The 16,023-nt window shown below is 43.1% G+C and overlaps 1 protein-coding gene across 1 annotated transcript in view; it reads left to right on the top strand.

The window, feature by feature from the left end:
* CNTLN (centlein) overlaps positions 1-16,023 on the top strand; it is a 286,353-nt gene that overhangs the window by 189,144 nt on the left and 81,186 nt on the right. Inside the window, exon 18 of the mRNA XM_056848744.1 lies at positions 108-328. Coding sequence (XP_056704722.1) covers positions 108-328 — 221 coding nt within the window. The remainder of the gene's footprint in view (positions 1-107; positions 329-16,023) is intronic.

The raw sequence follows: 16,023 nt of genomic DNA, 5'->3' as shown, positions 1-16,023 counted from the left end.
GATAGCGTAGTATGTTTACAGGCACTAAAATGTTCAAAGATACCAATTTCTTGAAAGATCTATGAAAGGTGTCAAATTAATTGTTGATGAATGTAACCAATGTTTAGTAAACAGAGAGAAGAGAAGAAATATTGTGGTCCAGAAACCTGGCTCCTCTGCTTCTCTATGGGGACGGATTACATCTTTACAGCAGCAGTTAGCAGTTCTACAGAATTCAAAAAGAACAACAGTATCTGCTCTCCAAAAGTCGAAGGAAGAAAATAAAAAATTAACATCTCAGCTGCGTTTAACTGAACAAAGACTTCAAGCCAGCAAACAAACTGTTCAGGTAAAGGTTTTTTTCCTGCTGCTGGTACTATCTTGATATGGAAGGAAAACAAGGTCAGACTAATAATTAATAGATCTCTTATCAATTGAAGGGCTGAATGACAATTCAATTTTTTTTTGGTTGAAACCTGACATTATTATAATTCCCCCTCCCTACTGCTTATGCCTTCTGATTCTTTGGCTTCCTAGGACAATTAAACTAGAGAGGGAGACTTCCTATCCTTTTCCTGTAAACTCTGTTTCAGTGCAGTTTTTGTGTCACTACAGGAGAATGGACTTTTAAAAAATCTAATATTTCAATTAAAAATATCAGTACCCGGCAGTGCTTATATCTGTGCTCTCAAGGTGGCCAGACTGCCCTGGGGTTGATTTTTTGATCTGCTGCCAGAAATAGCCAGACCACCCTGTGCTGATTGGCTCTGCAAACTGGAGGAGTATTGCCCTGTACAATGAAGTAACCATATGTTCATTGTCATGGCCTCTTTGCAGTCCGACATGAGAACTGCACCTGCACAGGCCTGCCACGGAATGCTTAGAAAGCTTCTTTTTTGCCCAGCAACAAGGATTGCTCTCCCTCCCCTCCGGCAACGGTCCTTCTTGCACTTTTGGTCATGTGACGGAGGAGTGGGGAGCATCCTTCCCTCAGTTCTCTTTCTGCCGCCACAGTTAGAGGATGCTTCGTAGCTTCGTTTGTCTTCAGAGAGTTTTCTCTCCATATTTAGTAATCTTTCTCTACTGTTCTTCTATCTTCTGACTCACCTTGGATCCAAAATGGCACTCTTCAAAAAATGTAAGAGTTGCAGGACCAAGATGGCTAAATCAGATGAACATGAGGACTGCCTCATGTGCCTGGGTGAGGGCCATATCCCCTATGCTTGTCGGGCCTGTGCCCTATTTACACCCAGTGCCTGAAAAGATTGGGATTTGAGGCTAAAGGCTGCCCTGTGGGAGCAGGCTGTGAAGTTTCCTGGAACTCAGGATTTGGGAGCCAAAAAATCGAAGTCTCCCTCTTCTATGTCGATGCCTCCACTCAATCGACCAAAAGTCTTTCCTCGAGTTTGAAGAGACTGGGGTCTGAACCCCCTGCGGAATCTTCTAAGAAAAATAAGCATTCCTCTTAGTTGTCGAAACATTCAAAAAAATCAAGCTCTAAACCTGCACATGGTGGTTTATCGGCTCCGTTGTCCTCGAAAGGGGCATCGTCCCCTAGAGGTTCATCGACCCCGAACTCATAAGGTCGGAGGTCTCAACCTTTGGAGGAATCAACTCCCATGGATAAACATGCTGCTGAACTCTCTTCAGCTGTGACTCCTGTCGTACAGCTGAGCCCTATCCATCTAGATGTTGCTGAAGTTGAGGCGCTTGCTCCCGTAGTGAAGGCTCGGCCATCGACCCCAACCGCTACATGCCCACCTCACCAGTCAGTATCCAGAAACCAAGAATCCAGACCTCGGCTGCGGTCTCCTCGACTTCAAGATCGGGATCGTCGTGAATCCCCTTCTTCGTTTTGACATCGTGATGCCCCTGTTGTTGGCAAACCCAGAACCTTGTCGCCTTCGAGAAGTGGCTCCAAGATGTTCTCTTCATCTGATGACAACGTCATTGAAGTCTCCCATGTCCACTTTGACCCCAAGGAACTCTATGGAAACCAACCCGGGACTTTTCCAAACGAGTCCTTCATGGAGTGTCATGGATGCGACGGCTATTGAGCTTGACCCCACTGGGGACCACACACCCCGTGGGGCTACTGTCAATATGAGCTCCAGGCTTGGGCTCAGGGTGAACCTGGCTGCACTCTGCAACTGTCGCTATGCCACCGACGCATTCGGATCCAATACTTGACTCACAGTCTGAGTTGGAAGAGAGGGCTAGGGTCCTTGCCTCTAGGAGCCTGGGGACCAGTCATACCGCCCCCCTGGATAAGGAGGGGAGGAAATTAGGTGTCATGGGCAGAAAAATTTACTCTGCTGGGGCTTTAGGCCTCAGAGTCTCCAATTTTTCAGCTCTCATGGGCCAATATCAAATGTTCCTATGGGACAGGGTGGCTAACCTACTCACCTCCCTGCCCCAAGACAAAGTTCAAGAAAGAAAAATCTTCCTCTTAGAGGGGTCCAGACTGGGCAAGTATCAGATTTCTTCAGCTTGCCATGTGGCAGATGCTGCTAGTAGGACAATGGGGCTAATGTCATGCTACTCAGACACTCTTGGCTGAGCTCATCCAACCTCTCGGGTTATGCCAAATCATCTGTAGAGGACATGCCCTTCGATGGGAAAGCCCTCTTTAATGAAAATACAGATGAGTGGCTCAATAACATCCGTAAGGATAGGATCACCGCTAGGGCCATTGGCATCACCCAACCCACCTCCTTTAAGTAGAGGTTTCCATACAGGCAACAGAACTACCAGTCTAGGCCTTACCTTTTTCAATTCTACAACTATCCCCAACAGGATCAGTCCAAGCCCTTCTACCCTCAGCAACAAGCTAAGAGGTACCAGCCCAAACAGAGGGAGGGGGCAAGAAAGGAGATAGATCTCCTGATCGGTCCTCCTACAACAAAAAAACTTATGGCATGACTGACCGACCTGTCTGTATCTGTTAATGTTACAGTGTTTTGCTGTTAAGTGGTGTTCTATTTCCAGGGATAGTTGGGTTTTGTCAATTATTAAAAGCGGTTACTTTTTGGAATTTTACACTGTTCCTCCGTGTGGTTCTCTCCCCTCTTGGGGACCTGACCCTCCACAATTGTGTGAGGAGGTATGCTCACTCCTCGAAAAGGGTGCCATTGTGAGAGGACCCCTTCAGAAGTCCACCATGGTTTTTACTCCTGTTTCTTCCTTGTGAACAAGAAGGATGGAGGGAAGAGGCCCATCATGGATCTGAGGGTCTTGAATAAGTACATAAGAACACGCTCCTTCCGAATGCTGTCCATCCCGGAAATTCTCCCCCTCCTCCAGCCTAATTCTTGGTTTGCAGTCCTTGACCTCAAGGATACTTATTTCCATATTTCTATACATCCTCATTGTAGGAATGATAACCAACACTATCAGTACACAGTGCTGCCCTTTGGTCTCTCCACAGCATCACGAGTCTTTTCCAAATGTGTTTCTGAGGTCGTTGCCTATTTGATATTGCAAAGGTGCACAATTTACCCCTACATGGACAACTGGCTTCTGGTAGGGGATTCCTCCAATATACTGGCTGGAAAAGGTGGCATTGGTTCTCAAGACTCTCCAACAGGTGGGGCTTGTTGTAAACTTCACTAAATCCAGGTTGACACCGACCCAGTCTATTGAGTTCATAGGCTTAGTTTTAGACTCTTAAGTTGGGTAAGGCCTTCCTACTACAGTCCAGAGTCACAGCCATCACTCGCTTGGCCTCTCATGTTATCACATGTAGGTACCAACCAGCAGTTAGGGTACAGAAACTGCTGGGAATGATGGCATCCACCACAGTGGTGCCACTGGCTAGACCCCTGCAGAACTGGTTCATACAGAACTTTAAGATCAATGTGGAGCCTCAATGGAGGATGTGTCCATCCCCCATAGACTTACTAGGTCCCTGCGATGGTTACTTCATGTGGGCAACCTTCTGAAGGGAGTCCAATTCAGAGTTGTCTCTCACAATTTTCAGCTATTTACAGATGACTTTCTTGGGGGATGGGGGGCTCATTGTCAACACTTATCTGTGAAAGGTAGATGGTCTGCAGCAGAGTCTAGGCTGCACATCAATGTGTTGGAACTCAGAGCAGTAAAATATGCTCTTGCTTCCTTTTCATAACATCTTGCCAGCTCCAGTGCCTTGGTGGCCAGTGACAACACGGCCACAAAATACTACCTCTGCAAGCAGGGAGGCACGGGTTCCATGGCCCTATGCCAAGAGTCCATGCAGGTTTGGGAATGGGCCATCACCCACAATGTATCCCTCACTGCCATGCATATTTCAGGCATATCCAACATGGGGGCAGATGCTTTCAGCCGCAATGCCTCATCCCTGTCTTTGCCGAGTGGGGTACCCCAAGTATAGATCTATTTGCCACGTCCCTCAAAACATGTCCAGGGCAGCAGCGGACCCACGGTCCATAGGGGATGCCTTCCAGGTCCAGTGGGGCAGTGGTCTAGGGTATGCTTTCCCCCCGTTGCCTCTACTGGGGAGACCATAGCAAAACTTCAGGATCAGGCCTCCATCATCCTGATTGCCCCTTACTGGCCCAAGTGCCCTTGGTTCCCCCTCCTGTGGAAACTGGCCAGCAGGATGTTTCTCCACCTCCTCCCGCGGGAGGATCTCCTGTTGATAAGCAGCATTTGTCACCACGACATGTCCTCCCTCCCCTTGACTGCCTGGCTCATCCTGCAATGGAGCAATGGTCAGATAGGGTTGTGGATATCCTGTTGGCCTCCAGGAAACCTGTTACCAGACGGTCATATAACTCTAAGTGGACTCATTTTTCCCACTGGGCGGCTTCCAGAGGCCTTAGACCAGACAGCTGTACTCTGGCCTAGGTTTTTGATTACCTTTGTCTCTCAAGGATTCAGGCCTTTCCAATACTTCCATAAAGGTTCGTTTGCTGTGCTTTAGCACGGAGGGGCTCCTAGCTTCTCTGAAGGACAACTCTTTTAAATCCTCATGGCAAAAAATCTTAGATGAGAAATTGTCATTGGGGCTTCTCGCAGGATATGATATTAGATCTTTGGAAAACTGATGCTTTTGCCAAAATTAAAAAGCGCATTAAAGAGTTGATTATAACAGCACTACTTTTCGTGCTCGCTGTGTTTGTTCATCTCAGTTTTTCGGAATACCACCACTATGTGGTTTGCCCGCTTATACTTATTATTTGACAACTCCTCGTCTTTCTAGAGCCGTCTGTTTAGCTAGATTGAATGCTAACTAACCCCTCTATGGTTAGGCAAGGCAGAATTTTGAATATACCATACCCTCCTTCCCCAGACCTGTCCTTGCTCTTCTGGCTCTATTGATTCATTAGCTCATTCCCTTTTGAAATGCCGCTTTTATGAGGAACTTAGATCAAGTTATATCTCTCCCCTTTCAACATATAAATTGAATGCCTCTGTGTCTGACATAATGCCTTTTTTATTAAGTGACAGGGATCCCAAGGCTATATTGTCAGTGGCAAGATTTATTTCAGTCCTTATATCCCTCAAACATTAGATTTAAAATTACGCTGCTCAAGATCAATGGATCAAGGAGCTTCTAAGGGCTAAAGGAATAAAAGAAAGGAAGGAATAAAGGTTCATTTGGTGGCCATCTCGGCCTTCCGTGCAGGCATTGATTCAGGTTCACTATTTTCTCACCCCAGTGTAAAAGATTCCGTAAGGGTTTAAATAATATTTACCCTCCAGAGAAGCCTCCTGTGACTCAGTGGAGCCTTTCTCTGGTTTTGGCTCAACTTACTCAACAGCTCTTTGAGCCTATGGCCACCTGTCCTCTGGACCTTCTAACTTACAAAATGGCCTTCTTAGTGGCTATTACATCAGCCCACTAGGTTGGGGACTTAAGGGCGCTCCGGCATGACACCCCCTTCACTAAATTTCATAGGGACAGGGTAGTCCTTAGGCTTACTATGGACCACTTACCCAAAATTGTCTCTGGTTTCCATCTGTCCCAGGACATGGTTTTGCCCGTATTTTATTCCAACCCTCAATCACAATCGGACAGGTCCCTGCACATTTTGGATGTCACGAGGCCATTACTGTTTTACTTAGACTGCACACGCCAGTTTAGACAAGATACATCTTTATTTATTTGTTTTGCAGGTGCCAACAAGTGCAAGGGTGTTACCACTCAGACACTGTCCCGGTGGGTAATCTCTCTATTAAGAGCACCTACACAGAGGCTGGTAAATCCTGTCCACTTCCAGTCCATGCCCATTCTACCAGGGCCCATTCCTCTTCAGCTGCCTTTGCCTCCCACATAGATCTGCAAGATGTCTGCCGTGCTGCGACATGGTCCACGCCTTCAACGTTTGTCCAACACTACCTGATGGACATCGACTCGGGAGCAGATGCTGCTGTGGGGAAATAAGTGTTGAGCTCCATCCTCCAGTGATTAGCCTTCACACCCACCACAACAGTAAGTGAGCGTGCTAATCTCCCATGTGGGACTAGAAAGAGGCCACGACGATGAAAACAGTGTTGCTTACCTGTAACTGTTGTTCATCAAGTGGTCTTCTTTGCAGGCACACATCCCTCCCTCCTTCCCCGCTGTGGGCTGGCTCACTGCCTAGTGGGTCTACCACAGTGTCTACCACAGTGGCAGAAGCAGAATTGAGAGAAGAATGCTCCCCGCCCCTCCGTCATGTGTCTAAAAGGATGGGAAGGACCGTTGCCAGAGGGGAGGGGGAGCAATTCTTGTTACTGTGGTTAAAAATAAGCTTTCTAAGCGTTCTGCGGCAGGCCTGTGCAAGCTCAGTTCCCATGTGTGCCTGCAAAGAGGACCACTCAATGAACAACAGTTACAGGTAAGCAGCACTGTTTGTGTCCATGTGCCTACACCCTAGACATCAGTGTGGGAATGATCATCCTTTGTATGAGCAGATAGTCTAGTACTCTTTCATTCCACTGTCTTACCATCAGTAGCTTCACATTGTGAAATAACACAGTTTCTGGATTTGGGTGTTCTTGGAGATTTCTAAATACCAAATGATAATTTTCACATTAAAGGACAGAAAGAAAATAAAAGTATCAGCCAGCAGATGTTGGCCCATGGGGTTGTACATCAAAAAATATTGATGCAACTCAGTATTTGTATGTGAACTGGTAGGATATTTCAATACTGAAATGCTTCTTACAGCGCATTCCTAAGCTCTTTGCCTGAAAGTTCAGGAGGCAAAAAAGGGGCTGCGCCAGTGTAACTGGGATGGCCGGCGGCAGCCGTTCCATTTACGCCGCACAGAGAGGCCCAGATGCCGGCGGGGAGGCCTGGACACCTCCTATGAATGGCGCAGCCATTCTGCTCAGGAATGCACTTTTAATGTATGATTCACTAACAACCTCTTCTTTCATAGAACAATTATTTTTGGTTTGACTGTACCTTTTGGGTCTCTTTTTCCAAATAATAAGGATTTACTTTCTGAAGGAATCAAATCTACTCCTTTCTGAAAAAGTTCTGCAACCCACAAAATGTACTAGGTTCAGTCAGGATGGGAGCAGGGGGAGGGGCAATAAAATGCTAATGACGTTCCCTCTGTGATCCCTGCTTCTTGACCAACATTTTAGTTGTAGTTTTTATGTCTTTGTACGTATTTTAGATCTGTTTTTAGTTGTTTTAATGATGTTTGGTTTTGGGGGGGTTGGTTAAATGGTTATAAAATGTGATTTTATCATTTAATATTTTCATTAAGTAGCTGCTTTGGAGGCCCTTATGAGAGCAGAAAGATGGTATATAAATTTTGTGAAGTAAATAAATAAATTGTGGAAGTATTTGCCTAACTTAGCACACACGTTAATCCTCACATGCAGGACTGAAATTTAAATGTTGCCTATATTATAGCAAAAGAAAATCCCCCTGATTCAGTGAGGGAAATCCTAATGCAGAAGTTGGTTTCAACATATGCTGCCCATGCGGATGTACATCCACATATCAAATACTGACAGGGCTCTACTAAAATGACAGGTTTTAGATGGTGAAGCATATCTCAATTTTGGGCCCCATTGTAGCATGCCATGACTTTTGCATGGTATCGTTGAATTGCAACCAGTGCAGCTTGAGGCAAAAATAACATCGAATAGGCTGCAGTCCTGAGGACACTTTCCTAGAGGAAAGTCCCACTGAATAACAGGGACTTGTGTCTGAGTAGATATTCTTAGAATTTCTCCTTCAGTCTTTTGTTCCTAGATTGCCAGAGGTTTGAGAAAATAGGGGCATTCTAGAACATACACACATTATTTTCCCTTTGGAACTTTGCTATCAAGTAAAAGGGGGACATGTTAGACATAGAGTTGTATAAACAGATGAAAAAAATTAATATAAAGTAGTTGCAGGAATGTGGGCAGGTTATGAGTTATACTTTAACTCTGGTTTCTTCTTGGCATGTAATTTGAATTTTCTATCTGCAATGAGTTAAGCTTAAAACACTCTATTAGTGCTGCCAAAGGGGAAATCTAAACTTTTAAGCGGAAGCTCCGGCTACTTTCCAATGAAAATTATGGAGGTAAGAAAAAACAGTCGCAGCAGGGAACTTATCTATTTTAGAAGAAGCATGATCTATTTTAGAAGAAGCATTGTGTTTCAGAAAGAAAAAGTGCTGAATATAAAAAGTGATCTCCGCTGAGAGTTGAGATGGTCAGTTCAGGGACCACAGTAGATACTGTCAAGCACTATCAACCTTTTATGATGCAGTGTTATGTTTACACTTCACTGTAGTAATATTGTAATAGAAGTGTTTCTTACACTTTGCTGCATAATTATAATTTGCAAGTGTAACATTACTTTTATTTCTATTTCATGACTCTGGCTTACAATAGCTCTGCATTTGCAAATGTTAACATTATGTGCATAGACAAGATAACCCTGTTAACTGAGCTGAAGGAAGAAGTCCATTAACCGACATAGACAGATGTTCATGTAGTCAGTACTTACCATAATCTCCACGGACTCTGGTGGTATAAGATCAGCTCTAGATTTAAGATTTAAATGTTCCAGATGTTCATTTTTAAGACAGATTTCACAGTTCCTGCAACCTGAGGACTGGCTGGCGTCTGTTGGTTCTTAGATGGAAAACCAGGAATGCTTATGTATATTGTTACATGCATACACTATGATTGTGTATGTAATGTAAACTGCAAACCTTAGAATATACAGGGATTTACCTTTTTTTGCTCTCATTGACAAGCTGTATGTAAATTGCAAACTTTAGAAATATACAGGGATTTACCTTATTTTTGTGCTTATTGACAAGCTGTTTGTACAATTCCAGAGTCCCCATTGTATTCTCTTTGTGGAGAAAACAGCACACACACACACTTTTTTGCAGCATTACTGTAGTGTGACTGCACATTTGGGACTCAGTCTGCAGTTTCCAATGCTCATCAGAAGTTCTGATGCAAGTCTTTCTGTTTGTAAGTGAAGTACTTAGGCTCTGCAATCAGTGTATAGAAATCACAGCTGGAGTTGTTACTTAATGTAAAAGTGATGGAATCTGATCTTTCAGGAGTTCCTTAGAAAAATGTCATGGAAGAATTATTGGCAAAATTCAGGGAAACTCTTTTTTTTAAGCTTGTTTTTTCCTGTACCCCCTGTGTCTAATGGCAGTGCAGAAATTTCCATCACCAGATGTCTGCTTATATTAAGACTTTCTCTGCTGTACATACCAGAGTAATGACAATTATGCATGGGCAAGATATAACATTTTCACAGCAAAAACACGTAGAGACGCAAGGGATAGAAGATACAATGCAAAACTGCCATACTGTAATTTAAGTCAGTAATTACTGCCTTTTAAATGTAGCGACCCAATTACAAAGCCCCCTTCCACTACAAAGTTACCCCAGAATCCTTTGCTCTAGTTCCCATAGTGCTACAGAAGTAGCACCACAGGAATAATTGCATTGTTTTATGAGTTGCCTTTGACATCTGAAAAGGACGGAGTAGCTGTGCAAACCTTCTTCATCTGCAAAGGCCAAGAGAAAAAAGGGAACAGACTTGCAACCCACCAGGCAAGTGTTTGCAACTCCTTTGGGTAGCACTACACGAAGGTTGCAAAGCAGTTCTTCAGGAGCATTCTTCCAGATGTGTAACTGTTGTTTCTTTTTAAAGCCTCTGCTTGGTGTTGCCATATTTCAGCCTAAAGAACTCCTACAGTAGCATTTTAAAAATCACTGCAGGCATTTCTTGAACAGTTCCAGTGATGTTAGTAATTTGTAAAAGGAAATCTTTGTTGCCTTGTGTTTTCCGTACTTTCCATTGAAAACCTCCTTAACATCTCAGAGCTTTGTGGCTTCAGTAAGCTACCTTTTGGATTACCTGGGCGTATTTATAAAAAAGATTGCTTTATTGATATTATGATCAGTTCTCTTAAAACGAATTCACAAAAGGGAAAACAAATTCCATTCTTGTCATTTACTCTCTCTTCTCCTTCACCTTCAAACTAAACCCAGTTTCACTATTCCTAATCATACCTACTTTGTTCCCAAGGGTTCCTCCCACCCAAGTATCACGTTGTAGCATGTGGGACTGTATAGTTAGGATTCTTCAAGACTATAATCTGGGTCATAACTGAGAGAGAGCTAAAGCTTCCTTTTGCCCCAGACACTTGAGTCAGCAAGAAAGGGATCAGGTTTTGCTTCTGCCCATGATCTGACTAGTGTTCACATTTAGAAGAAGAATTTTTTTCCCTCTTGGATCACTGCTAGTGGTACTGGTATATTGCTGTCGCAACATGTTGTACACGTCATCTGAAACTTATTTGCCTTGAAGTCTTTTCCAGGGGCCACTTGTTGAATGGATGCCCCTTGTTTTCTAACCCTGGGTTGGTTGCGGTAGATGATTTATATATTTTCTTGGCCACTCCCATTTTACAATGCTAATTTATAATTGTCTTTGTTTTTTTAACCAATTCTAAATTTTAAAATAAAAGGGCATGATATAGTAAGAGACTTTGATCCCATAGATTTGTGTTTCCATAATCAAACAAAATGCCTTTTCTGTTTTACTGATCTCTAAAGCAGAATTGCTATTAAAAAATCTTCCATTATTAATGAACTTACATAGGCTACATGTTGGAAATGTAGCCTCCTCATAAATTAAGGCAGCTAATTGGCATGAATCAGACCTGTCTGAGTGCTAATATTGTATTCATTGTAATGCAAACTGAATGTTGATAGATGCAAGATGCTAAAAAGGTATGATGTGGCAAGAGAACTGAACTTATCCTGTAGGATGGAGTACTGCTATTCCAACTGAATGGTCTAGATCACAAAGGGCAAGTCTAACGGGGCCTAACCCATCCAAAATTAAGAACTTCAGGGTGACATTGATTATTCTGGCAGAGGTAAGCATGGGCGGGTTCTCTGGGATTGCCACTCATGGAGCTTAACAGTGCTGGAGTTCAGCTGGATGTTTCCGTACAATCAACACTAAAATTATAATCAATTTCAAAGTGATATGTAGGGTATGATTTTACAAATAATCCAATGATCAAAACTGGTAGATATACTATTTGATGATGACTGTTTTAAAATTTGATTCCTTTCCCCCAGTTTCTAGTGAAACTTTTAGGATTCACATGCCCTATCCCAAACCATCTGATATTTATAAATTTCCCTATTTTAATATTTACATTTGTTTTACATATTTAATTTTGTCTGAATTTGCATTAAATAAGAATTAAGATCGGTCTGGAACTTCTGTGGGAATTTTTCACATATAAAGATACATTCCAGACGGGTTTTTTGGAGGCTAAATAGTTATTCTCTGTCACTAGTATAGTATAGCAGAGTGCTACTCTGCTAATGTTCAGGAGTACAGTCTTTTCAAGAAGAGTATAAACTCCTGTTTCCTCATCTCTCTGTCCGCTGATAAGAGGAATTAAAATAATGGAGTTAAAACTGCTAATAGGACTCGTAATAGAATTAAAATCTGTTTCTCATAAACGTAAGCTTAATCTAAATGAAAATGAAGTATGACTGAATCTTTACCTGCTTTGTACAATCAACTTGAGACAGCGTGTATAGATATGAGAGCATGTTTTCTGAGAGGTCAGTGTGGAGGGACATAAGAGCTTGTGCACTCTACACCTGTGGATAAAATCTTTTATATGAACCACTGCCTATGACTTTAAAGGCCCATGCAATAGGCCCCTTGCCCATCTTTTACAATAAAAGATATGTGGATGGTTTAGATGTGGCTTCTGTATGTACTTCTCAGTTCATGTAAAAAGGTCTATATGCAGTGAGCGAAAGCATGCAAGTTCAGACAAGTATTGTGTCAAGTGTGAATGGAACCATAGATCATTTTTTGATCTCTCATGAATTTTTCCCTCTGGTACAGGATCTTTATGTGGGGGATTATATGGGGGGCGATCACCTCCCATTACACCTTATTCTCAAAACATCTGCCAGTGGTAGAACTGGAATGTCGGTGGCACGGACAGAGAAAGATGATATAAGATGGATTAGAGGTGGACGTAAAAATCACCCAGTTGTATCTACGTGGGTGGTTGACATCCAAGACATTCTAGACTCCGGAAGTTCCCCTCAGTTATCTCCCTCGATGGTTTCCACACTGCCTCAATCCACACTTTATCTTGAGCTTCTTAATTCCTTTGTGGATTGCTGTGCATTAGTAAGGGGAATTACAAAGGAGCACTTGACAAGACCAAAGAACTGCTGGCGGTCAAATCATTGGTACGATGCTGACTGTCGTTTGGCTAAGAGGTCTATTCAAGCCAAACTACAGTGCTACAGGCGCCTTGGGAAGCGAGAAGATCTGATGGAATTCTTATGCCTCAAAACAGCTTATAAAGATCTAATTAAGAGGAAAAAGGAGATTGAGGCCACCCAGGACTGGGAAAAGATTGCTGCTATCGTGGAGGTTAGAGACGTGGATGCCTTTTGGAGGCTTGATAGACCGGTCCGCCAACTTGATTCATCCATGGCTATCCCCCCAATGAGATGGATGGAACATTTCTCAGCCTTATGCCGGTCCTCTGAGTGCCCAGTGGAGGAGAAGGAAATCAAGGGGTTGTTGGCCCCAACACCAGATTGGCCACGTGTTTCCCCAAAATCTGTGTTGGAGCAACTCAACCGAATGAACCGAGGAAAAGCAGCGGGTCCGGATTTGATTCCCTTGGAGCTTTTCCTAGTTAACCCCGAATGGTGGGCTGCTCGTCTGGCCCCCTTCTTCTCAGATATCAACAAGCAGCCGCCATTCCGGAGATCTGGAGGACAGCTACACTCGTGCCAACACATAAAAGCGGAGATGCCAGCAACCCTGGGAATTATAGGCCGATTAGTCTTATTGACATTGTGCAAGATCTACACTGCACTCCTCTTGGAGAGGCTTCAGGACTGGCTTGACGGCTTATCTCTACCCTGAGCAGTGTGGCTTTCGACGAGGTTCTTCCACCACAGACCATTGTCTGATCCTCCTCCAGCTGGCCTCCAAATATTCTAGTCGCCCTAGGGGATGTTTATATGCGGCCTTTATGGACCTAAGGGCTGCATTTGATTCGATCTCTCGACGTAGACTTTGGAGGAAATTGATGAAACCAGTATAGACCGCAGACTCTTGGCTTTGATTATGGCCCTTTACTCTAGAACAACTGCCTCAGTGCGGGTCGACCCTAGCGGAACACTGACGGACCCACTTCCAGTTCAAAAGGGGGTAAGACAGGGATGCCTGCTTGCTCCCTCCCTGTTTAACATCTTTATCAACAATTTGGTGCCTCGCCTCAAGGAGGGAGCTAAACACCCCCACTATCTGGCTGGCCATTCCATACCACTTTTACTATATGCGGATGATGCGGTTTTGTTGGCGACATCCGAAGTGGGATTAAGGTCTACTGTTAATCTGTTCTTAGAATAGTGTGACCAAGAAGAACTTACTGTGAACTATGCCAAGTCAAAGGTTCTTCGCTTTTCTGCCACCAGGAGAAGAAGTTCTCAGTTTTTCAAGGTTAAAAACGGACAGCTCGAATGGGTTTCCACCTTCCGCTACTTGGGCATCATCTTCGGTTATAATCTATCTTGGTCTGCCCATCTGGATCATGTGAAGAAGACATCAAGATCCACTACTGCAATGGTGGAGAAGTTTTTTCGAACCAAGGGGGCCAAGCACATTCTGTCCGCCATTGAAGTGTTTAATGCAAAGGTGGTCTCCCAAATTCTGTACGGAGCAGACATTTGGATTTCCGGTGTTGATGAGAAATTAATTCTCACTTGAACAACTTTCTCAGGAGAATTACTGGAACCCCCAGGTGTGTTGCTGGGACAGCCCTCTGCATGGAATTGGCCCAACCCTCGCTTGAGGCATGTGCGTGGAGGAGAGCAATTAAGCTTAGGTTCAAGTTGTCTGATGCTAACCTTCCATCCCAGGTGGGGTTTCTCCATCTTATTCTCAAGGATCTGGCCCCCAACCCTTGGCTGACTCTTCTAGCGCAAGAATTAAAAGTATTGGGACTTCCAATTTCTACTCCCTCTGATAATCTTGTGCCATCTCAATCAGTGGCAATTTTGAAGAGGCTGAAGGAGTTAGATTGGGCCAGCACGGTTGTGAGGGCCAGACGTACTTGTTCCGGTTTGGTGTTGGGGCACCCTCCACCAGAGAAATCTTGTCTAAATGCAAATAGGTGAGATGTTTTTGGATAACATTGTTAAGACACTTTCACACAAAGATATTATCCCATTTTAAATCAGGTTTGGACCTGAATGTTGTAAAAACAAAGGGGGCACTTTCAGATGGGCTCTTTAAACTGTATGCACAATGCATTCGGATTGGATTTTGAATTTCAGATAGTGCCATGTTTTCCCACTCTGTCCACCATTTTTGTTGTCTCTCAAATTGCCTTATATCAATATATCATTATATTTAAAAACTGCTTCAGTGTTTTTAAAAACTTGATGCACCATATCAGACATGCCATAGATTCAGAGCAGTAAGTTTCTATAAATATCTGAAGCATTATATAGTCTCATTTCCCCCCTCATGTTAATGGAGTTGCAACCATGGCCCATGGATTTGTGGACTCTGATAAAATGTACTCATGTTTGGGCCCTTTCCATTCTACATCTGTCTTACATTGAGTTATACCATGGGTCCTTCTAGAGCAGAGTTGTTTCTTTCGATTGCAGTAGCCTAGGGTATTCTGAGCCCTGCTGAGATCTGTTAACTGGATATGCTGAGGTTTGAACCTGGAACTTTGTACAAGGAAATCAGATAAGTATGCTGCCAAATGAAAGAAGTAAGCCTTAAAATTTTCTTCACACTTCTCTAACAGCTTAAAAGTCCTCTTTATATTATTATTATTAATAATAATAATAATAATAATAATAATAATAATATCATCCTTCATTGTCTAACACCTGAATTATTTTTGCTTCAACTTGGCAGCCTGCATAGTGGACAATCTAGTGTGTGTATATATATATATATATATGTGTGTGTGTGTGTGTGTGTGTGTGTATACATACATACATATATATATATATACACACACACACACACATACACACACACACACACACACACACACACACACACACAGGATCCTCAAGGGCTATGGCTTTTGCCAGATAAAGCATTTTTTATTTTGAGGCTGATGAAACACAGTGCTAGTATTGATCTGTGCATGACACAGCCTGTCTCTCTGCTGGCAGAGTGTAGCAACATTTATCCAGGAATTTGTGAAATGTCACTTGGATCATGTTCATAAAGTAAACTGTGCAAAAACCAGGATCCAGCTGAGGATCTATGTGGAATTGGACGTGACTGTCTTATCCTTGCATCCTATATTCCAGTTCAGCCAAGTGTTATTTGTTAACCCAATGTCTGTGGTTGTTATGTTCCAGAGAAGTATGATTATCGTTTGAGATACCCTGTCCAATAAAGTCATACTTATTTTTTCTACTATGTTTTCAAATGCACTTGGGATCAGAATATTTTAAGTCGGTAAATGTGATCTGAACAACACGTCAATAATTTCTGTTCTATTTGTAATAAATTGATGGTTCTCATACATCACA

This window comes from Euleptes europaea, chromosome 4, assembly GCF_029931775.1.
Source record: "Euleptes europaea isolate rEulEur1 chromosome 4, rEulEur1.hap1, whole genome shotgun sequence".
In the NCBI taxonomy this organism is placed as follows: Eukaryota; Metazoa; Chordata; class Lepidosauria; order Squamata; family Sphaerodactylidae; genus Euleptes; species Euleptes europaea.
The sequence above is the reverse complement of the archived record's forward strand: the minus strand, read 5'-3'. Positions and strand labels throughout refer to the sequence as shown.